The 23318-nt window shown below is 46.3% G+C and overlaps 2 protein-coding genes across 5 annotated transcripts; both read left to right on the top strand.

The window, feature by feature from the left end:
* The first annotated feature begins 203 nt into the window (after positions 1 to 203).
* Positions 204 to 13675, top strand: ppp1r16a (protein phosphatase 1, regulatory subunit 16A). The gene is made up of 11 exons (XM_084702606.1): positions 204 to 289; positions 5502 to 6595; positions 7259 to 7329; positions 7894 to 8039; positions 8209 to 8312; positions 8524 to 8648; positions 8953 to 9078; positions 9236 to 9311; positions 9409 to 9538; positions 9717 to 9879; positions 10044 to 13675. The coding sequence occupies exons 2-11, from the start codon at positions 6340 to 6342 to the stop codon at positions 10554 to 10556; spliced, it is 1710 nt and encodes a 569-aa protein (XP_084558732.1). The 5' UTR covers positions 204 to 289; positions 5502 to 6339; the 3' UTR covers positions 10557 to 13675.
* Positions 11089 to 22594, top strand: LOC146275012 (alanine aminotransferase 2-like). Of its 4 annotated transcripts, none has more exons than XM_084702610.1 (12): positions 11089 to 11192; positions 15123 to 15321; positions 19416 to 19505; positions 19616 to 19724; positions 19816 to 19949; positions 20138 to 20381; positions 20574 to 20653; positions 20757 to 20893; positions 20971 to 21145; positions 21296 to 21451; positions 21721 to 21833; positions 21964 to 22594. In XM_084702610.1, the coding sequence occupies exons 1-12, from the start codon at positions 11089 to 11091 to the stop codon at positions 22052 to 22054; spliced, it is 1632 nt and encodes a 543-aa protein (XP_084558736.1). In that variant the 3' UTR covers positions 22055 to 22594. The 4 variants fall into 4 exon arrangements, with proteins under 4 accessions (XP_084558736.1, XP_084558733.1, XP_084558735.1 ...); XM_084702607.1 differs by lacking the exon at positions 11089 to 11192 and adding an exon at positions 14575 to 14690; XM_084702609.1 differs by lacking the exon at positions 11089 to 11192 and adding an exon at positions 14835 to 14991.
* The last annotated feature ends 724 nt before the right edge of the window (positions 22595 to 23318 follow it).

Below are 23318 nucleotides of genomic sequence, written 5' to 3'. Positions count from 1 at the left end.
CTCTCACGCTAATAAACACGCACACACACACAAACACGCACACACACACAGACAGAGACAGAGAGAGAACCCTGGCGTGAGCTTCTTAGGTCACAAATTCTCTCCAGTTGTTTTTCATAGGCCTACACAATGTCGCCCTCTAGTGGACGACTCTTTTGTGGCGATGGCGCAGTGGTTGTTATGGTGAAGCATTTCCCCCGAGGGTTGGCTTTGGTGACGGTGACAGGGACTCAACAAGCAGCTGATCAGTTTTAGAGGAACGCAGACAGAGCCTAAGCGAAGTCTACAGGTGAGACGAAACTTAATTATGATACCAATGCCATACATATGAAATCTTATTGCCCAGCTATTTGAACGTCGATCTTTTAGCCACGCACAGAAAAACTTTAACCGGGTTATGTGCAACAGGTAGCTGAATGAACGAAAGACTGGCTACCTATTTAGCAGCCATGCTAGCTCCTTAATTGGCATGGCACGCGTTACAGAATAGCCCTGTCAATGTCAGCTTGGTTCTTTCTAGCGCCAGGTGTGTTATCTACTTAGGCTACGTTAGTTTTAAAGTCTAACTCAATATTAGCCACATTATGTCAAACTGATTTACTGTCTAAACTGAACTGATTCTACACTGTACCAATTGATTTGGTTAAGCTTACATTTTAGCTCTGCATTCGGCTACTTTCCTTTGTCCATTATCTGTGTGCAATAATAACATGGAAGTCTCAAAAAGCAACAGGCCACTGTAAAGCGAACAGTTTAGTGTTCCATGCGGTGTGAGAGCGGCAAGTGACTCTGGTAAGCGTGCCACCAGATACATTTGACCCGGTGATTAATGTTGTAATAATGGACATTAGGCTATGTCTCATTAGGCCTAATGTAAACAGAAAGCTACAGGCTACAATCCATGCAGTTCAATGGCTTTTAATTGCATACTACACAAAGGCTAACTATGCATTACATGAAAGGAGTTGCATGGATGGATTGCATGTAATTGATAGCTCATTCAGTTCAAAAGTGAAACTATCGGTTCTTCAGAAGAACAGAACCTTTTATATTAGCCTACTGGGTGTCGGCCCTTTGAAAGATGTGTTCTGAAGAAGAAAGGTTTCAATGAATGAACACACATTTCAGCATGCACGTGCATGCTATCTAAGACTGAATATAAGCACAATGGCTGAGGGTACATTGCATCAGGCCAAGTAGTGAACCATGGAACCATTTAATCTATTTAGAGGGACTGGCGTTAACTGACTCTTAAGCTCAGCTCCTTCTCAAAGGTAGTTTGTTATCTATGTTACACAAGTGATTTTGAACAGATGCCTAGAATCGAAGCCCTACGAAAGTCAACATGATGCTATAACCTTGGGATAATCAATATTACGCTAGAGTGTCTTCAGTGGTAAGGTAGGCATACTCATACCTGCTGCCACCTGTTTGTGGGTAGTAGTATGTGGGTCACTTCAGGCCCTGACACCTTAAATTGTTACATTGAGCCAGGTGGAGTACATAGCTAAAACGTTTTCAGTATGAATGCATTTTTACTGAACACATTTTTGGACATATTTTTATTATCTTTTATTTTTATTTATTGTTTGTATCTATTTTTTTCTTTCTGTGACAAGATGTGTCTCCTCCTTACCCTTCCGGTTTTCTATCTCCATCCATCTTTTCACCAACTCTTCCTGCTTTCTCATTTCCTCTTGGTTTCCTTTTGGCCTGTCTCTGTTGCTACAGCGATTGCTGAGTTGTTAAAAGGCCACAGCTCAACCCACACATGACAGGACTTAGGAAGCCCACCCCCCTTCCCTGGGTCTCTCTGTTTAACTCTCTCTCTTTCTCTGTCTCTCTCTCTCCCCCTCCCTTTCAGCTTCATGTTTTAATTGCTGCTAAACCATTTTAAATCTGGGGAAGACAAAAAGGCCTTTAAGAATGTTGAACAATAGATTAGACCCCTGGAAGAGGTTCAAGTGGCAGACTGCTTGCAGCTTCCCAGACTACACTCAGTGATTCACCATTCATGAACCAACCAGATTGGGGAATTCATTCTCCTGACTGTGGTCTTATTGGAAAGGAATGCCTGAGTCAAATAGGCCAAAGATGGAACTCCTGACATGGTCAGATGGATAGGATCCACCTCTTGCCCAAGACTTAAACTGTAACTACCAATGTGTTTGACATTTGTAGCTAAAACCTTGAGACTACAATTACACAATGGCGTTGAAAAGTCCTTGTTTAAACACATCGAAACACATGTATTGGTCCTAGGACCTGTGCTGAGCCTATATTGCTATTGTGTACTATTCATAGAGTGAGCTGGCGGCTGAGTGATGTGTTCCGCAGCCAAGCCTCCCTGCCCAGTCTAAATCAATGAGTCATTGACCCAGGTCGACTACCCTTGTTAACACCAGTGGCGTGCTGAAACCCAACTCAAAGTGCACCATTGAAGAGGGAGGCCCCAGAGCAGGATACAAAGTGGTTATGTTTTCCTCCATAACCAGTTGACTAACCCTGACGCACCGTGCCATGCTGCAAGTGGTGCTTTCATTAAGGTGATTAAGCTGGAAGCACAGTTGTATCCAGCGTTCTGCTTATTTGGTAGGGCTGGGGGGAATAGGGAGATATGTGAAATGAAAGTAGTCCAGTTCTAGCACCCTGAGGTAGGCGTTATAAAAGTGAAAGTGGTTTGAATGTGCTCTACGAGGCGATTAAGAGCCTGAGTAGATGCTCAATGAGTCTGTTAGTTTAACTAGGCCAGAATAATCCACATTCTCCATAGTCCCTGACAGGGTTTTCAATCCAGTGGATCTACAGCTACAAGAGATACCCAGGCCTTAAACCCTTTCAAGTTGTCCTGCTATGTAGGCTAGGCTATGCATGAGGGCTGGCCTTGGATCGAGATTTCCTCATGAGGAGTCTTGGTCAAGACTCCTTGCTGAAGTGTCAGTTTAAAGGGTGGGTGGTATTCAGGTGCTGGGTGGAGTTGAGCAGTATTGCCTCGTGTGTGTGTTTTTGTGTGTTTATTTATCATCTAGACAGCAAACCTGTTATAGCCTCTAGCTCTAACGTATCTCATGAGTCCTCAAACTTTGTGTGAACATGATTACTGTACGTGTGCATATAGGCTACAGTGTACACCTGCATGTTCAGTGTGTGTGTGTGTGTGTGGGCATGTTATTTTATGTGTGTGATTGCACACATACATGTGTGTGTGCACATCATTGTGTGTGTGTGTACACAAGTTCAGTATTAGGCGCCTCTTGCTTCTTGGCAGGTAGAAGCCTGTTGCGTTATCATCACTTATCTTTGTTGGCCCAGTGTATACGACTATTAACTTTCTCTTCATGATTCACAAGACTGCAAAAAGTTTCAACGTACTGTATAGTGAGCTAAGTTGCATTGACATCTTATTCATTTAGCGGGCTACATAAGGCCTCACTTGGAGCTACTTTAGGAAGCTGATGGTTATTGAACCTTGAACAGTTATGGTTACATAGCCTGTGGTTGATGGTCTTCTTACAGCACTGATTAGGTGGACTGATGGCTTTTTTTATAGTGGGCATGTTCTCCACCATGGTGAAGAATTACTGAAGAATTAGTGCTTCACTTAACTATGTAAAAGGGAATGAATGGAAAGATATTTCAAAGAAGTTTGGTTTAGGTGTGTTTAGTTCACATATGAAGACCGATAACATTAGGATCCACCTGAGGCCTAGTGCCCTGTACACCACACATGGAGCAGCTAGATGGGTGGGACCCTGCTAGAGCCAACGGCCGTTCAACTGATGGATCAAAGTAAATACAGTAAACCACATTTATGACCACCACTGATTTGTAACTGCAAGTGTTCGCATATTGCGCGCACACACACACACACAAGTTTCCAGTTGGAATGAGGACATGAAAAAAGCACCTTATCCTGCGTTCTTGGCTGCCAGTATTTTTAGAACGGGTGAGAGGAGAGCTCAGCCTGGAACACACAGTTAGTGAGCTCTGCTCGTAGTCATTTGTAATAGTTAGGTTATTGCTGCTGACGTTAAAACCATCCAATAGGCTAGTTCACTTAGTACTGGCTGATCGTAGGCACCACAGATAAAACAACAAATCTCACTCCTTTCTGACACGGTTTGTTTGATCCCTGATATTGATAATGATCGAGGATCTAGCAGTAGAGTCCCCAAAGGGATTGTGGGCCCTAGCCCCATTCCCTTGTAAATCTTCTTAGTAGTCAGCATTTCCTAAACTTGTTCCCGCCCTCTCTCTTGTTCAGTGTGCCAGAGAGAGGAAGGCTGCCACAGCTGTGCATGTGATGCTTAGGCCTATTGCTGACAGATTAGCCTAAAACCCTATTCTGGGGAGCAGCGAGTTCATTTGCATTAGCATGTCTTTCAGTTAGCTGAACGTGGTATTTTTGTATCTGAACTGCTCTTGTCATCTCTCTTTTAAGTGCAGCTGGGTTGCGGTCAGTTTGTTGGATGCTCAAAGTGTTGTTCAGTTGATCTATTTCTCACTCTGATGGGGCTACTGGTTTACATATTTTGACATGACATTGTCGTATTTTTAGTGGACTAGGCTATGCCTTGTTGTGTACAGGCCTACTGGTCTCTGTGTGACTTCCACTATGAGTGTGATACATTAACACAAGTATGTGCGAGTCCAAGGAAATCCTCACATTGTAAGCACAGAGACAGAGAAAAAGGCGGTCCTATAAATAGTCTTTGGCTGTGGTTGTTGTGTCCCTACGGTATTGAAACCTTAGTTACAACAGCCCTGGCGTTGACTGTGTTGAAATGGGACTGGGCTGAAACACGGACAGTGTGGATGTCCATAACACTTGATGACCAACTCCGAGGACGGAATTACAATCCAGTCACAGATGAGTTATGTCTTTCTTTGAGCCAGGTGATCTTCTCTCTCTGTCTCCCCCTCCTCTCTCTGTGCTGCAGCGCTCGCTCCCCCTAAACGAGCTATCTCTCTGAGTGCCGTGTCTGGTTGACCGTCCTCTCAGCGCTCACAGGCCTTGACCCTAAATAATGAATGAGCTCTCTGGAAAGCCCTGGGGCATGCGCTGTGGAGCCTGGCTCGCTGGAGCCGGGGGAGAGCGGGGTTGACGGAGGGAGAAACCATTTCATATTCAGCCTCGCGAATAAACTTGGGGCACTACGATCTAACCACCCACCTCCATACACCATGGCCTCCTCCTCCTCTGCCCCCCCCCTCTCTCTCTGCTCAGTGTGCAGTACTGGGGCGGCTAGTCAGGTGTGTCAATCATTAATGAAAGGCCTCCTGGCTCTGGTTTCCTCCAGTAGTAGAGAGGAGAGGAGGAGGAGTGGGAATGGGAGTGGAGAATGCGGCGTTTTGGAGCTCAGGGGTTAAAGATAACAGGATTAGGAGAGCAGGTTGTGTACATTACTGTAACATTGCACGCCATCTCTCTCTCTCTCTGTTTCTGTCTCTCTGTCTCGCTTTGTCTCTCCCTCTCTCTCCCTTTCCGCCTCCCTCCACAGGTGTGTCAGTAGAGCCTGAATTCCCCAAAGACGTGCCTGTATACCAGTAAACAACAAGGAGCCACCTCAAAATATCCCCCCCAGGACTGGTCCTACCACAATCCTGCCTCTCATTGGCACTTTACAACAAGCTTTGTGCAATATTAAGTTCCTATTGAATTTTTAAAACCTGATCTTTCTTTATGGTTTATTCTGGTGATCTGCTTCCTCCCGGTGTACGAGTTCACATGCAGTGTACCATCCACCCACACTGCTAAACAAGCTCTGAATATGGGTCCTTATCCAAAGAGGTTTCTCAGGGATCTTTTTCCAGGCAAGGGAGTCCAACATGGACTGGGAGACAAGCTGGCACAGACCTGGACAGGGGAGAACTAGCTTCTCTCGCTGGGTCTTACTCTGTCAGACTTTGAGGAATACAGGCCGACAGAGCTGCAATGGATGGAAGGACTGAGGAACAGTTCAGAATCACGATTCACATAGGTCTGTTTTGGACATGTACAATACAGCTGTAGAATAATTGTTTGGTAAGTGCTAGTTTGGTTGTTTGTGTACACTTCCAGGCCACAAAAAGCACAGAACTGTGAAAAATGGGACACATACATTGATACTACTTTACCCATTAAAAAAAAAACAAGCTCCTTCAAACCATGGAATACTGACCACCTGAGACTTGAGTGATAAAGTCATTTTACAATGTTTGTCAGTTAAATCACTGGACGATGTCTGAGGTATTGAAGTCCAGAAAGTAAGTCCAGACCTAAAAGCAAACTGAGAGAAGGTAGGACTGGGAGTTGAGGGTTGGAGGTCAGAGGCGTGTGGCGGGCGGCGCCGGTGTGGAATGGCAGAGCACGCCGAGCTGTTGGCTGAGATGGCCACCGTGGGGCGTCTGAGCGCCGCCGAACGTGTCAAACATGCCCAGAAGCGTCGCACCCAGCAGCTGAAAGGCTGGGCCCAGATGGAGAAGGACACGGCCCGGGGGGGCAAGGGAGGCAAAGGAGGCAAGGGAGACAAGAAGAAGGGGCGCACGCGGCGGGTGGTCTTCCCCAGCAACATCACCCTGCTGGAGGCCTCTGCCCGCAACGACTTGGAGGAGGGTGAGGCAGACACGCACACACATGCACACACACACACACACACGCACACACGCACACACCACAGGGCCTGCACTTATTCTTAAGACGGTTCACAAAATGCAAATCAAAGTCACTTTGCCTCTGTTTTGAATGGCTCCATAAAATCTTTCCGATGCGGTTGTCAGTCCTTTGTTTGGTTTACAAGTTTTCCCTTATGTTATACCTTAACGATAGTCCAACATCCACAATCATGCATTACTATTCTAGCAGTAATAGTGATTACGAATACATTTTTTCAAAGACGGCAAAATTAAAGTATGTGGACGTCAGCCAAACTCCTTCAAAACTGGTTAGTTTCACTGTAGCGTAGCACCAGTGCTTCCATAAACTCAACGAGGAAGTTATGCAGGCATAATGTTGAGTGGTACAAGTTATACTTTTTAATCTTATCAGAGCTGGCCTTTCAATAGTCATTGTTTGCACAGGATTGCGGCTTATGTAAGCAGTTACTGATGGATGTGTTATAAACAGGCTAGGCTGTGCTGGATATTAACATGATGTGCCCATGATAACCTGGCACACAGCCTGCGTGGTCAAGGACAGGTTGTGTTTGTGCTCCCATGCTCAGACAACTGTTAGTCATCCCGAATGACCACAGCCATTTTTCCTGCCTTATCTTTGCAGTCAGGGAGATGCTGAACAGTGGAGTCAGCCCAGATCTCTACAACGAGGATGGGCTCACCGCCCTGCACCAGGTACACGCACACAGTGACATGTCCTCCATACCTCCACGAGTCACATTGTGGGCTGTGTGTTTATGTGAGGTCTCATTTGTGGAGACTGTGTAAGTATCGCACTGTCTGTGTTGGGTCTGAGTCTGAGGGCGCAGCATAGAAACCTGGGTTGGTTATTCCACTGTTTCTCCGAGGGCCTGTTGTCAGGGAGCTCCTTTCCATTCCTCCACATGTAGCAAGCTCCTGCTGACTGCTGGCTTTGGGAGGAGCCCAGTAGCACCATCCAGCAGAGACACTGCTCTCTTTATAAGGCAGAAACACAGAACCTCCTGTCCAATATATACACACACACACACCCATGTGCATGCACATTGACACCTTGTAAATGTATGCGAGTCAACAGTGCGTACTTTTCTAAGGGCACAGTACATGTTATAGAGAACAAGTCACTTTAGGGGATTTACCTAGCAAAGGCGTGGGAGATGCAAATTCTGCCTATGTGGCAGTTGGCAGTGCACTCAAACTTCAGGTAGTGTTGTGTATGCCTGAACCGTGTGTTTGTGTGCGTGTGTTTGCATGCTCCAGTGTTGCATAGATGACTTTGTGGAGATGGCCAAGTGCCTGCTGGACGCGGGAGCGAGCGTGAACGCCTGCGACAGTGAGCTGTGGACGCCCCTCCACGCTGCTGCCACCTGTGGACACACGGGGCTAGTGCAGCTCCTAGTGCAGGCGTGAGTCCCCCTCCTCCCTGCCCCGCATGACATGTATTCATTAAGCAGACGCTTTTATCCAAAGCGACAGTCCCCAGCCAGGCGCCGTGTCAGTGATGACAAAGACCCAATGACGAGAGTGGGTGTGTAGCGCTGCCTCTTGATGCGCGGTGTGTGTGTGTGTGTGCAGCGGAGCCGACCTGCTGGTGGTGAACGCGGACGGGAACATGCCCTACGACATCTGTGAGGACGAGGCCACCCTGGAGCTCCTGGAGATGGTCATGACGGAGCAGGGTCAGTTGGAGAGAGCCACTCGACCCCCCCCCCTCTCTCTCTCTCTGCACTGCGTCATCTCCCTTCACCTGTGCAAAACTCGCCACCAATGACACCTAGGATCCCTGACTTTACAAACTGACAATGACTTTGTGAAGATCTAGCTTTCAGACCTCATGGCTCAGTGTGTGTGTGTGTGTGTGTGTGTGTGCGTGTGTGTGTGTGTGTGCAGGTATAACTCAGGACCGTATCTATGAGGTCCGGGGGGCCAAAGAGATGGAGATGCTGGGAGTCTTGCGGGCGCAGGTGGAGGGGGGAGCAGACCTCAACACCCAGGATGAACACGGAGCTACGCTGGTGAGACTCTGAACATGTCTGAACATGTCTAAACATGGGGGAGTTGAACTGGAACTACTTGAACCATTTCAGAATACACCTGACATGCCTTGGTTGCCTCGTATCAGCAGATATCCCTTTACAGTGGGAGGTGTACACTACAAATCTTTTTTGATATCTAAAGTATCACAGAAGCAATTCAAGGATTTTAACCCTTAGGTACCATGTTTGATATCTTAACCATTTCTTACTACAGAAAATGTAGTAACTTTTAATCATTACATTCCCGTTTTTGTGTGTATGTGTGTGTGTGTGTGTGTCCCAGCTCCACATCGCAGCAGCTAATGGCTACTTGTCAGTGGGAGAGTTGCTGCTGGAGCACAGCATTGATGTGGAGCTGAAGGACGCTGATGGCTGGACTCCCTTGCATGCTGCCACCTACTGGGGGCAGGTCTGTACTGCACCCTCACCTGCAGTTATTCCACAAGGGCAATACTCTGGACCTGCTAGCCACACTGCAGGGATATATTTGAGTCGGATTTCAAAGAATTCTGTCCTGTCTTGGAGTTACCGACCGACTGCTGTTCATTGGCCGTCCCTTCCTTCAGATTCAGATGGTGGAGCTCTTGGTGGCTAACGGGGCCAGCCTCGACAGCAAGACCTCCCTGGAGGAGACGCCGCTGGGTGAGTCATCAACCGCCCTCGGTCGCCAGACACTCGAGGGATCCCACACGCGGAGGCGTTACTGAAACGTGTGTGTGTGTGTGTGTGTGCACGCCAGACCTATGTGTGGACGAGGAGATGAGAGCCAAGATGATGGATCTGAAGCACAAACACGACGCCATCATGAAGAGCCAGGACCGGCACAAGGGCACCCTGCAGAGACAGGCCTCCAGCACCAGCAGCCGAGGGTGAGTGAGGGAGGGATTGGGGGAGGGTATGACGAGTGGAGGTTGGGAAAGAGAGAAAAAGAGACTTGTCATTTTTTCCCATGATATACAATCTGAATAGACTTCCTGGCTGCTGCATTTAAAGTCTCTCTCTTTTCCCCCCTTCTGCCTTCCTCTATCTGTCTGTGCGCGCGTGTAGGAAGGTGGTGCGTCGCGTGAGCGTCAACGAGCGCTCCAGCCTGTACCGGCGGGAGCACCACAAGGAGGCCATGGTGTGGCAGGAGAGAGGCCGGCAGCCCGAGCCCCAGGACGAGGACGAGGACAGGCAGACGGACAACGAGCTCAACCAGCACGCCGCCATGGTGAGAGGGAAGCAGGGGGAGGGGGGGGGCGGGATTCTGACACCCACGTCAATATGCATACATGTATGCACGTGTCCGTGACATTTGGCCTGTTGGAAGTTGAGGCGATGATACACGTCAGAATGATGTGGGGGTTCAATTTGCCCCACTCTGTGTTCTGCCAGACCGCTGGAGCAGGGGCCGTGTCGAGACTGGAGGACATGGAGAAGAGGGAGTCCAGCCTGGGGAACGGGGGAACGCCCTTGGCCCTGTCGGCCTCGGTTCCTGGGGAGATGTGGGCTGGAGGGGGCATCATGGAGCGCAGCGCCTCATACCAGCTCAGCCCCCCCTCGGGGTCAGCGCCCACGTCAGGGGAGGGGGAGGGCTCCGACAGCATGACCAGGGAGAAGTCCCACCACACCCTAGCGGACCTGAAACGCCAGCGGGCGGCAGCCAAGCTTCACAAGCGCCCGGCGCCCCCGCCGCCTCTCACCCCTCCCGCGGAGGAAGAGGCCCCAGCCTCACCCTTTCCAGAGGTGACCACCCCTGCCCCCCACGAGGCCCCCAGCCCAGAGGAGCTGGCTAGCCCCAGCGCGGTATACTTCACCCCGGCAAGTGGAGACCCTCCCCTGCTTAAACTCAAAGCCCCTGAAGAGGACACCTCCAACACCAAGGAGCCCTGCTGCGGCATCATGTAGACACACTCACACACTCTCACTTGCTCACTGTCTGTCTCATTAGGAACATCAAGGGCGGGTGCACACGCTCCAAAGTGGCAAAGCATCTTTCGACAGATTCCTTGCTAAACGCTTCATTTGCTTAGGAATTGATTCACTCATACTTTATTTGTTATTCAAGACATGCCATTGAATGTTGTCTCCACATTTCGGCACTGTGCACTCCTCCCTACAAAGCTCTTAATGGTGATGCATCTCACATCCCCCACAACCTCTCCCATGACTGCCCATCCAGATCCAATTTGTAGTCATGTGAACTAAAACTTGAAACAGATTATGGCACCTCCACTGTGGTGCAGATGTTTGACATTGTTCATCACCACGGCTAGCGTTAAACTCAAACTATGGGACCGTACATGGAAGTTGTGTTATGAGAAGGCAAACACTCCTAATGGAGATTGCCCCCTAGTGGCTGTGTATAGCCTTACATACTCCAGTATTACTCAATACTCCATAGTCCTTTAGCCTACTACCACTGATCTCTCCATTCTGCATGTCGTTCAGAGGTGGTCACAGTTCTCTCGTGATGGCACGTGTATTGGACAGAAAGGCCTTTTGTCTTTATAAGGTTGCCTTTCATATTGGAGGATCAAGCGAGTGAGTGCTGATGGACCAAAGCTGATTGTCAGGCCTTTCTTTTGGTCAAATCTAACTTAATGAATGAATGATCTTTTCTATTTCCAGATTTATTGACAGTGATCAGTGAAATGTAATGTGACAGAGATAGTATATTTAAGTGAAGGATCGAGCATAAATTAGTTTTAAGAGATTCTTTACTGACTGATTAAGGGTACTTTAATATAAAATCTTTATTTATCTTATTTATTGTGTTTCAGACTTGCCAGTCTGTGAGCCAGGGTGCAAGAATTGGGAGTGTTTATATGTGATGACAACTGATTCTTGTTTGTTGGTCTAAACTTGGTCTACATTTTTTCCTTTTTTCTTGACCAATAATGTCCTGAATTGATTTTTCTTTTGTTCATAATCTAAACCGTTGTTCCAGTGCACTTTGAAAAGCCTACATTTTGATACTCCTTTCTACGTGGTGCACTTTGTAAATGTGGTTTTGTTTTCTAAACGATTACAAGAGATTATATTAAAAATTTATTTGAAATTGTATTGAAATGCATTTGAAGATTGTAAGGATAAATCCTTATTTGTATTTGCTTTTTAAGCTTTCCACACCTCTGAATAGCGCTGGATGTATATATTTACATTTATCAAAAACTATACCTAATAGCTTGCATTGTAGCTTGAAAAGAGTTGCCTTGAGTCATCATAAAAGAGCTGGCCCATACAGTGCTGCATCATCAGCTGGCACATCTTCAAGGTCCCACATGGACTTCACATAGATGGATGTGAAGTGAGATCAATTAATTGATCCACACTTCCTTCCTCATGCTCCGTAGAGGGTTGTACTTCATCCCCCAATGGATGTCAATTCATAACACATTTCCCATTTGTTGTTTGCTGCAGTCTGTGATTTGTTTTAAAAAGTTTGTCATGTTTGCACAGATGATTTTTTTAAATAGATTTTTGTACTACATGGGCTTACAGTACTTCTATGGACGTTGCCACCTATTTGTATTTATTCCGTCCATTTAAGTATTTTCAACGAGAGGGAGGTTAACACATGGCCAAATCCTAACTTGAGATCCCCACAAACATATACAAACACAGGGAACTTGGGTGAGGGTTTGGTCAATTATGTGACGATGGTGTCCTGACCCACAGTGGAATGGCATCATGCTGCTCAACAGTCGTTCAATTTCATGAATTCCTCATGAAATGATGAAGTAGTTGCACTGAGGTAATTCACCATGTTGTATCCATGGAGGATGGCAATCAGTGGCTTTTCAGTTCTGACCTTCAATTTTAGAACCACCTTGATTACATGGGAGAAAGTAAACTCTACAAGCTCTTGACTTCCCATTACAGTCACCCGCACGTCTGCCCTACGTGTACCTTCCTGGTTCCAAAAGGTAATTAATTGCATAAGAAGTCAAATGAAAACATGTGCACTTCCCCCCCACACCTCCTTGTCGTCTTGTGTCATTGATGACCTTGGAAATCTAAAGCCTTTGTAAATATTTTTTGAATAAATATATGATGTCAAACTGGGATTTGTTTTTCAAATGGGAGTTTGGAGTGTGGCTCAAATAGGCGTCGGCTGACAGTTGGTCAGAGGGGGGCACATGTGAGGAGAGCCGATACATGAGGTCAAGTAAATGTGTTTGTGTTGAGTGTTGTCCTTATGACCTTATGGGGGACTTGCATAGATACGTGCATTCACACTGTGTGACTTGTGTGTGACACATCTCTCTCACTATGGGCATCACATGGCGTTGTGATGCCCCCCCCCCCCATTTGAGGAGGTATCAGTTAGCAGTTCCACTCACACACAAACACAGATCCTCTGACTTGACTCTGTCCTCGATCAGTTCAATCTGATTCTAGATCTGTCAGACGTAGATCTGAAAGAAGGAATGCCTGTGCGGGCTGTGTTGAACACCAATCACTGTTCGTTTGAAATCTGTGGTTTGTCGCTTTTGAAATGCTGACAGACTCCTTCAATGACAGCTAACGACACCAACAGGCAAAGCAGAAGTGATCCCTCCTTCGCTTCTTAAATTTACTATTACATTTAGTCATTTAGCAAGCGCTCTTATCCAGAGCGACTTACAGTAAGTACAGGGACATTCCCCCGGGGCAAGTAGCCAAACGTAATTTGGCAAGGCCAGGAATCAAACTGGCAACCTTCAGATTACTAGCCCAATTCCCTAACCGCTCAGCCACCTGGCTCCCCTCCCCAATTGACCAACCAGTTGTGACAGAAAGAGTTGTGGCTAACTATCTCATGCTTGTCTTGGCTGTCTGGCTTAAACAGATAAGAAGATACTTTTTGTGACTAAGTGCACACACATACAACACAGAGTTCTGTTACTGGGTAAGAACTGAAAGTTTCCGTTGTGAAAGTGTCTACCTGTTGCATCCTGCCCAGATGGGGTTGTTGCTATGCGAGTCAAGGTGTGTTTTTGTAATCGATTCTTAAAAATAAAGAAAATACCTTTTGGAACCGACATTCAGGTTCATCCTGACAAAATGCTGTTTTCAGTGCTCGATGGTAAACAAATCAGTCTATTTCCAATGCCTGTTTTGAAGCTCAGTAGTAGGCCCTAACTGTGTGTGTGTGTGTGTGTGTGTGTGTGTGTCTGTGTCTGTGTGAGTTTGAAAGAGAAAATAAATGAGAAAGAGAGACAAGAGAGAATTGAGCCATGATGACCCCTTGTGTAAGTTTGGCTGGAAGGGTAATGTTACACCCCTTAACAGGAGGGGTGTGTTTGGGGAAGTATTGCACACACTGTACTGCTGTGGGCCACCACTGAGGAGCTCTCTGAAATTCCTGTGAGAAGGGTTAAGATAGGATAAAAATAGTCTCTGCCAGCATATGTTCTACTCTCCATGGTTAACATAATCATCTGATGAAATCGTCCACCTTAAAATGTTAATGTCAATCTATGGGCAATGGGTTCATCCTTTTTAAGCTTTGCACAGAATGCATTTATTAAACTGAAAACACGTCGACCACGTGGGGTCTAGGCAGAAGTAGGATTATTAGCAAAAGGATCATTATAATCCTCTCTGTGAGTCATGTAAGGTTCTCACACATAAGATTTTGAGTTATGTTTCTTATGGTAAAACCACAGGTTTAAACTCTAGGATACTGGTCACAGTGTTTCGGATAATTGAATCTGTCAGTAGGCTTGACAATCTGCCCCCCAAAAAACAAAAACAGATATATAATTCTGGATTTTAGATTCACTTATCAAAATGCAAAATTCCGATTCAATTCGAAGTCTTTTTTTTTGTTGTAAATTACTGCCAAATACGAGGAGCAAGCAATGGAGGAAGTACTTTTCAGTTGAATTAAATACAACATCAGCGTGTGGAACGTTGACTGTGGTGTCGAGAGTAAGGAAACATTCATATTTTTCTTGCCAAATTGTGTCGCCAACTATGATCACAGTTTGACTGACATGATTTTTAATATAGGCCTATTAGTATTTCAGTCATGAGGGTAAAACATTTGGAAAGGTATGAGAAGCTGAATGTTTTCCACAAGCTTGCAGAACTTTGTTTATCCTTCGCTTCATCAATTCAATCTGCAGCAATAGACGTTTAGCTTGCTAGCTATGTTCTTCTCGGACTCGAACTGGAGCCCCCTGCTCCTGGAGGCGTGACAGTCTCGTGTCGTGTAGCAATTGTGGGGGGAGTTTAAAAGTTTGGTAACCCAAAGCTATATGGAGAGGGGTAAGCGGAAAAACGAAACACTTGTATCTGAAAGAACCCAGTTATCGCTCATGGTGGATTATTGTAGAGCCACTGTACTGGATTGGTAAGAACTGATCATGTTGGCGGTGGCATAGTTATTGCACTCAAGCATCGCCCTTATGTAGCGAGTTGATGTTTATCTCCATGGTTAACGAATATCAATTGTTATTGTTTTCTGTCCTACATATTTCACAGAATATTTTGTTGGATAACAAGAGAAGAACCCTGCAAACTCCATACACTGAAAATGACAGAGAACGGAGTCAACGGAGTGCTGCACCGGGAGAAGGTGCTGACAGTGGACAACATGAACCCACACGTGAAGCGTGTTGAGTACGCTGTCCGCGGTCCGATTGTTCAACGCGCTGTTCAGATTGAAAAAGAGCTCAGAGAGGTAGGCTGATGTTCCGAACAAAGTACATTAACGTTAAAAACGTTGTGGAAGTGAGATGCACACTGGCCAGTTCAACACCTTTTCACAGTTGTGTTGTTTCATGCCATCACTTAGACTACAGCTACAACGTTCAGACCACAGAGCAAATACAAATAATAAAATAGGCTATGCAAAAGTTTCAATGAAGATAGGCTACAGATCTATGTGCTCACTTCTAAAGTTAAATGTGGTCAAGCATTCTCCAGTCCTCTCAAACAAACACATTCCTGTGCAGCGCAGTGAAAATGAATTGTAATGTCATGGGATACACGGATCTATGATAATTACCATGGCTTAAAGGAACACATGTGCAAAATAGAATAGTCAGATATTCATCCTTTACTAAAGAGTAAATGTCCATCCGCAGCTCATTCAAAACAGTGAGCACATCTTATGTCAATAAGCGTTGTTCAGATACAAAACCAAGTGGAGGGGGTGCTTTCAAACCTCCCCTGTCACTCACTCTCGTTGCCTGAGGTGACAGTGCATGGGAACCGGCCTGGGATGGATAAGTGCAGTTGTGTAAGGGGGCACTCTCTCTTTGTTTCTTTCGCCTACCCGTCTTTGTTTCTTCTCTAAAATGGAACGCTCTTTGAGGCAGTGCTGAGGAGAGTGCAGTGGGCTAGGAAGCAGCTCAACCTTGCAGAAGAACCACTTCTGTCACACAAGCATTTCAGTGGAGATCCATAAATTCAGTACATCCGCCCTGAGAACGGTGGTTGCTGGCAGTGTTCGTTTTCTGGCCTATAGGTCTTGGTTGTTCCATCTTGGGCAGCCATGCTAAACAACTCTTATCCCTCCATGATTTGAAGTTGTTTATTTTATGTCACGGGAGGAGGGACAATGGTTTTCTTGGACTCTGGTCTGCTGTGTCAATTTAGCTTGACCTTTCCTACTAATAATTCAGTCTCCTCTCAGTATCACCATTTTTTACTCTCCCTCTAAAACCATAAACTGGTTCAATCAACCTTTGTTGGGAGGTTTCAGAGAGTTCATAGAACATGAAATAAAAGACATTCAGGAAACGACCGTTCAAGAGTAGAGTATCGGATATCTGCTTTTGCAGCAGTGGTGCAGAGGGCATGAGGATGTTGTGTGGGCAGTGAGGGGTCTAACGGTTGTCTGGTCAGCTGTGAGGCTTCCTGCCCATGCTCAGTCAGCATCAGTAACTGAAAAAGGGGGCACATGACTTTTGATCTGATCTTTGGACACACTTTGAGTAATGCTTGACTCTTCTCGATGACCTATGACAACCTCCAGTTGTTTAGCAATGATTAAACCGTATAGAAAAGATAACCTCACCCTGATCCAATCAGATCCTATGTGGCTCCCTGGAAATGACTTGGTTGTTATTGTGGATAACTCATGGTATCACTAGTGCAGACTTGGGTTTAAAGATTAGACTGGGGTGTCCTATCTCTGGCAGTAGGTCTTGCTAAATGTTTTGTAAATACGTAGCATCACTTTTTAGTCAGCCTTTAAAAGTGGCTGTGTCATGCGTGCTAGTTCTCTCTTTGACTTGGAACGCAATCATCAAACGATATGCCCTAGCTGATTACAGGGGTTGTGTTTTTGTGATTTGGTGTAGTGAAATAAAATCGCAAGTGACCTAGAATGTTGCACTATATGTTATTTTTGCTGCTCTGTACTTTTGGATTGGAAATGATGTTGCACTTTAGTATTTCTTGTGCTTATCGTGCCTGGTAGCTGAGATACTGTTACTTTGGGATGTGGCTAGTAAGAAAACAACTGATTTTTCTTGACTTCGAGCACCGAAATACTGTTAGAACTAGCCTATACATCCTTGATTATCTGCAGTACTTTCAACATGCGCTGTTTGTATGTCACTTTAGATAAATCATCTGCTAAATGAATACAAGGTAAATGTAAATGAATGGGACACTGATACTGCTGTAAGTTGCTGAGGTTTGATTTGAAGTTTTGGTCCAGTTGGGAGCTGCAGAACGAGTGTTATGAGTGCCTGGTACAGAGGAGAGCTCAGAACAGGGCTGACTGGAGAACAACAGGCTCTTTGTTTGACCCAAGAGAAGGATGCAAACAAGAAAATGAGGAGCCATATGTGTTTTGAACTTCACCGATCTACAGTTGGACAGGGATGTGCCTACATGTTGAATTTCTTGGCACACCCACGACACAAATATTGACTCGTCAAAGGTCACATACGCGCAGTCAGCATTATTTTGTTTGGTGGATCAAAGATGTGTAAGGCTGTTTGTCAAGGTTGGATAAGTTAGTAACGATACTAGCGCATAGGGGTTTACTCTTTGAACTGAATCTCTCTTATCTTCTAACTTTTTTGATGCTGAAACGGGAAGAATAGATTGATAGGGACATTTGTGGGAAAATGAAATCACATCGTACAAGATGTCCCCGGTTGACCAAGGACTCCACCAAAATTGCCTGAATTGGTCCTCATATATCAAATGCCCCAGGGTAATCAAATGAGCTGGCTTGCTGACTGATACAGGACGTCTGAAGGTCACATCACCTGATCTAATCTGTGTGTTGAATGAGAGGTGTGTTACCAGCGGGCGCCTGCCGCCACCGCACCAGAGATTGTCCTCAAGATCAAATAGTGAATCAGCAGAGGGCGACCAAAAAACAAACAATGTCTTGCGTGTCAACAAACAAAACAGAACCCAAACCAGGCCATGATGCAATAAACAAAACATCTTCAAATCGTGAACATCCAAAACACTGAATCTCTTTCTATGCTCTACCAGGGCCCCTATAGACCCCGCCCTTTTCCACCCCTATCCTGACCCCTGTGCCAGTTGGAGGCTGTGCCGGTCTGAGGCTGTGCCAGGATTGGTCAATACAGGCCCTGCAAAAGATAATGAAAAGGAAGTTAATGAGACGGGAGGCTGTGTGTGAAGAATAAACAGGCTTGGTTTGATTTAACATGCACACAGCGCTGTCAAACGTGCCTCACAGAGGAGGGGAAGCAGAACCCCTCCAGTTTACGCTCTGTTCTTGGAAGTCCAGAGTATTTCTGGGTTGTGTTGCGCAGGTGTTGCATGGATTTTAGGACTCCCCCCCCCCCCCCCACCCCCCCTGTAAATAGGTTAGACGCCTTTGTGGATGTTTTGTTTGAACAGATCAGAGTGAGGTCACTTTCTAAGTATAGTGAAGTACTCTTACCATGTCTGAACACAGTATCAACACGTACACTCACCAGCGTAGGTCTCTCCCACATTCTGATAGGTGGAAACCCCCAATACGCCCCCTGCCTTAGGCTATAAGGAGAGAAGCTGGAAGGTCTTGTGAGAGTTTGAGTTACAGCGAGTAGAACAAACAGTTCTACTGGCTGCAGCTCCTGTGCAGCTCAAGTTCATTGACCAGGGTGTCATCCGGGCCTCACCACACACGGCACATCCACCTGCCAGAGATGCATAGCTGAACAGCTGAAGACCTGCCCACTCGTCAAACTGCTGACACGCCAAATGTGGTCGACATGTGTTTTTTGATCCGAGAGTCTTGGTGCAAGCCGTTTGACATGTTTTCCAGCATGTGGCACTGTGTCTCCGTCTGTGCTCTTTTCTTCTGGGTTTAGCTTCGACCTCCTGTTTTGACATGGCTCAAAGGCTGTCTGTTTTAGGAAACAGCTGCTTTAGAATTCTGTGTCCTTTCGCCCCGGTTGTTCTGAAATGTCTGTGCTGTTAGGACGGCAGAAGTGAAGAGAATGGGGTAGTTGACACAACTCCCACAGTGGAGGAGAGAAACAGCTGTGACCTGGGCTTGCTGTCTCTCTTCCTCTCAAACCTAATTTGCATACAGAACACACATCCTGCTGGGTCCCGGGATGAACGTCCACATCACCCAGTCCAATGTTTGAATGCCCTGCGTTTCAAAACCAACAGACAGATTGCAGTGTCATGTTTTGTGGAATTCTAGGCAGGAGCCAAAATAAACATCTGCAAAGACTATTTTTCTAAAACCATGCATTTGACTCGACAATGAGAAATTGTTTCCCAAATTGAAGCCCCTTTATGAGATTATATAAGAAAATAATGGCAGCTCTCTTGTTCTTCCAGGGAGTAAAGAAGCCTTTCACCGAAGTAATCAAAGCCAACATCGGCGACGCCCACGCCATGGGGCAACGGCCAATCACCTTTCTCAGACAGGTGTGGATCATGTGACCTACATATGCAGTGCTTTGTTCTCTCCAGTGTCTAGTTGCATACTGTGTGTTCTCTCTTGTCATTTCCTCTTTGTCTCTTTCTTGTCTTCTCAGGTTCTAGCTCTGTGTGCTTACCCTGACCTCTTGGACGACAACAAGTTTCCAGAAGACGCCAAAAGCCGCGCACGGCGGATCCTTCACGCTTGTGGAGGAGGAAGTCTAGGTGAAATAAGGCGTCCCTATCAACGCAACAATGAGTTTTCACCACATATAACACTCCTTATAACACTTGGCTCATTGTAACGTATTCTCAGGCGCGTACAGTGCGAGCCAGGGCATTGAGTGCATACGACAGGATGTCGCCCGCTACATTGAGAAGCGCGATGGCGGGATCCCTTGTAACCCTGACGACATCTACCTCTCCACCGGAGCTAGCGACGCCATTGTGGTGAGAAACGTGTTTCATTGACGGCCTACCACCTACATACCCAAAGCTGGTCTAGTCTGATTTTCCTGCGCGGGCTTTGGACCTTTAACCGCGGCATGCTAGCACCGTACCACACGGTAGCGCACACACCACAATCCACACGAGGACATCAAGTATCCTGCTGCTCTCCCCTTCCTCCCTCTCCCCAGACCATGCTGAAGCTGCTGGTGTCTGGCGAGGGCTGCAGCCGTACAGGGGTGATGATCTCCATCCCCCAGTACCCGCTCTACTCAGCAGCCCTGGCCGAGCTGGCGGCCGTGCAGGTCAGCTACTACCTGGACGAGTCCCAGTGCTGGAGCCTGGACGTGAGCGAGCTGCGCAGGGCCTTGGCGGCCGCCAGGCAGCACTGCAACCCCCGCGCCCTCTGCATCATCAACCCCGGGAACCCCACCGGTAGGGACCGATGTTGTGTCGAACGTGAGCGCAACTGCCAACTGAGAAAGCTCGCGGTGAATTGGATTTTGGGCGGGGGACTAGGGATATCTACCGTGACTATGAAAATGTATCAATGTCACACTTTTTCCCGAGCAATATCCAGGTAAATAATCCCTATATCGTGCCTTTTTTATTTGTTTCATACCATAGGCCAGGTCCAGAGCAGGCAGTGCATCGAGGATGTGATCCGATTCGCTGCTGAGGAGCATCTGTTCCTCATGGCGGATGAGGTAACTCCAATAAAAACTCTTCTCCCCGCAAAGACCCGGCCCCGCCCTCTCCTCCTCAGGTCCTGAGTGTGTGTGTGCCTCCCCTCTCGTTGGTGTCCATCAGGTGTATCAGGATAACGTGTATGCGGACGGCTGCCAGTTCCACTCCTTTAAGAAGGTGCTGTTTGAGATGGGACCAGAGTACTCAGACAAAGTGGAGCTGGCCTCCTTCCACTCCACCTCCAAATGCTACATGGGAGAGTGAGTTTGAATGTCCACAGTGTGTTCAGGTGCGTCATATACCACCTGAACCTGACACTGTGTGTGTGTGTCTGCAGGTGTGGTTTCAGGGGAGGCTACATGGAGGTGATCAACCTGGACCCGGACGTGAAGGTCCAGCTCACCAAGCTGGTGTCTGTGCGTCTGTGCCCCCCCGTGCCTGGCCAGGCCCTGCTAGACCTGGTGGTCAACCCTCCCCAGCCTGGAGAACCGTCACATGCCACTTTCATCGAGGTCTGTCGCTCTCTGACACACACACACACCCTCAATCCCTCATTATTCACTCAAACACAATTACACACACACACACGCACACACACACACACTTGAGCACACACTGATCCCTGTGTCACCCCCTGCCTGCCTGCCCCCCCCCCCCCCCAGGAGCGAACGGCCACCTTGGCCAACCTGGCAGAGAAAGCCAAGCTGACAGAGCAGGTCCTCAACACCATCCCTGGGATCAGCTGTAACCCTGTCCAGGGGGCCATGTACACCTTCCCCCGCATCACTCTCCCTGGGCGAGCCATCAGTGAGGCCAAGGTACCCCCTCCCCTCCCACCCTAGAAGGGAAATGCAGAGATGCCACTTGTTCTTCAGGCCACCTTGTCTCCGACCCGGGGTTTAGGATTGTTTTTAAATGTGGGTGGGACAGATTTTTTTTTATTTTTATAACTGAGGATGCAGCCGGTAAAAACAGGATAATGAAACCCATCCCTTTTCTCAGACCAACTCTTTCTTTTCCCCCCCTTGTTCTGACTGTTTCTGTGGTCTTCCTCCCTCCTCTGTGTTCTGTGTGTGTCTCTGTGCAGGAGAAGGGCCAGGCTCCAGATATGTTCTACTGTATGAAGCTGCTGGAGGAGACTGGCATCTGCCTCGTCCCAGGCAGTGGTTTCGGACAGAGGGATGGAACGTACCATTTTAGGTTAGCCATGGACGCATTCCTGTCCTCCACTCGCTCCCTAAATAAAACACTGGCTTTTGGAAGAAGAATTTTACATTCTTAACCTGAAACCTACTCTCTCTTTTCTCTCTGTCTCCCTCCCGCTTTCCAGAATGACTATCCTGCCTCCCACCGAGAAGCTAAAGGTGGTATTGGAGAAAGTTGGGGAGTTTCACCAGAAGTTTACAGACCAGTATTCTTAACCTCCTCTTCCCTTCTCTCCTGAGCAGACAATTCCTATTCCTTCAAAGTAGTTGAAGAGCCAGTTGTCACAAAGTGCCTTTGTGTGACTGGAATAAACTGTAAGATGTGCCATTCATAACAATGTGCATCTCACTACTTAACGTCCAAAAGTTTACCACGAGAAGGTGGCATCTGGGTTAAAAAGAATGCACTTTTTAGCATGATAATTTTCCAGCTGTAAATAGGGTTAGTTGTGTGTCTATATATACATACAGGTCTGGTAATGTTTGTCTTTTGATGTCTTTAGTTTTGTTAATGATGATGTTAGTTCAGTTTAAAGCTTTTTCTCCTGTCAATGATTTGATAGGTGCACTGGTTACAAAGATCATACATAATCCTATGGTCTGAAATATATAGGCCACATTTTGGGCATATGAATACTTCTGTTCACCTCAAAGGAGTCTAAACGGTACTGCTTGGAAGAACTGAATGAATTATTGTAGCCATTTTTAATATTGCTAATGGTAATGTAATAAATTAATAAAAACTGCATTTCTTTATCAGTGTTTTAGCAATTTGGTATTTATTTTGTCCCACTTCCTTCATCTATTATCTATACACTTTTCTTATTATGGAATGGCAAAAACATCCACATCAACATTGAGAGTTGTTTGCCATCTGTGTTGTATACCAGAAAACTGTAAGTTTAGGTTACCAATTAAGAAAATACTTGAACACCATTACACCTTACACCATTGTGAAATTGCATTAAAAAAATGATTGATACATGTACATATTTTAGGCACCTACACACAGCAATGGTCGACAATACATCTCTCTACCTGCTAGGCAGCAAAAGATTGAGGAACCATGCAGCCAAAGTCATGTTCCTCAATGCGCAAAACCCTTCAAACAAAACAAAAACATGTTTCAACAGTAATGAAACATTTAATATATGTTAAATGATCACATACAAACCACATACTAGACATATTCTACAACCATATAGATTAATTTTGTGACAATCTTGTCTTTTAAGTTTACACAGTTACAACATATTTACTTTCATGAACCAGCTGTGCTGCTTATTTTTGCTTATTTGGGGGGAAAAGGGGATGTGGAACCTCTATTACTGATAAGGTTCTGAAAATGGTCTGCAAATTGAATCGATTTAGAATTAAGTGAATGAAGAAATATATCTATGAATGAATATCTATGAATATGAATGTTATCATTAAAATGAAATAGCAAGTCAGACCTGTTAACCAGAATAATTAAAAAAAG

Source organism: Hypomesus nipponensis, chromosome 8 (assembly GCF_054491055.1).
Source record: "Hypomesus nipponensis isolate SF chromosome 8, ASM5449105v1, whole genome shotgun sequence".
Taxonomy (NCBI): domain Eukaryota; kingdom Metazoa; phylum Chordata; class Actinopteri; order Osmeriformes; family Osmeridae; genus Hypomesus; species Hypomesus nipponensis.
The sequence above is the reverse complement of the archived record's forward strand: the minus strand, read 5'-3'. Positions and strand labels throughout refer to the sequence as shown.

Coding starts and splice junctions, on each gene's coding strand:
- ppp1r16a (XM_084702606.1), top strand. CDS start 6,340: ATGGCAGAGCACGCCGAGCTGTTGGCTGAGATGGCCACCGTGGGGCGT. Junction 8,040..8,208: donor GTGCAGCTCCTAGTGCAGGC/GTGAGTCCCCCT, acceptor GTGTGTGTGCAG/CGGAGCCGACCTGCTGGTGG. Junction 9,079..9,235: donor CTGCCACCTACTGGGGGCAG/GTCTGTACTGCA, acceptor CCCTTCCTTCAG/ATTCAGATGGTGGAGCTCTT.
- LOC146275012 (XM_084702610.1), top strand. CDS start 11,089: ATGTCGTTCAGAGGTGGTCACAGTTCTCTCGTGATGGCACGTGTATTG. Junction 11,193..15,122: donor CATATTGGAGGATCAAGCGA/GTGAGTGCTGAT, acceptor CATATTTCACAG/AATATTTTGTTGGATAACAA. Junction 20,894..20,970: donor TCCAAATGCTACATGGGAGA/GTGAGTTTGAAT, acceptor GTGTGTCTGCAG/GTGTGGTTTCAGGGGAGGCT.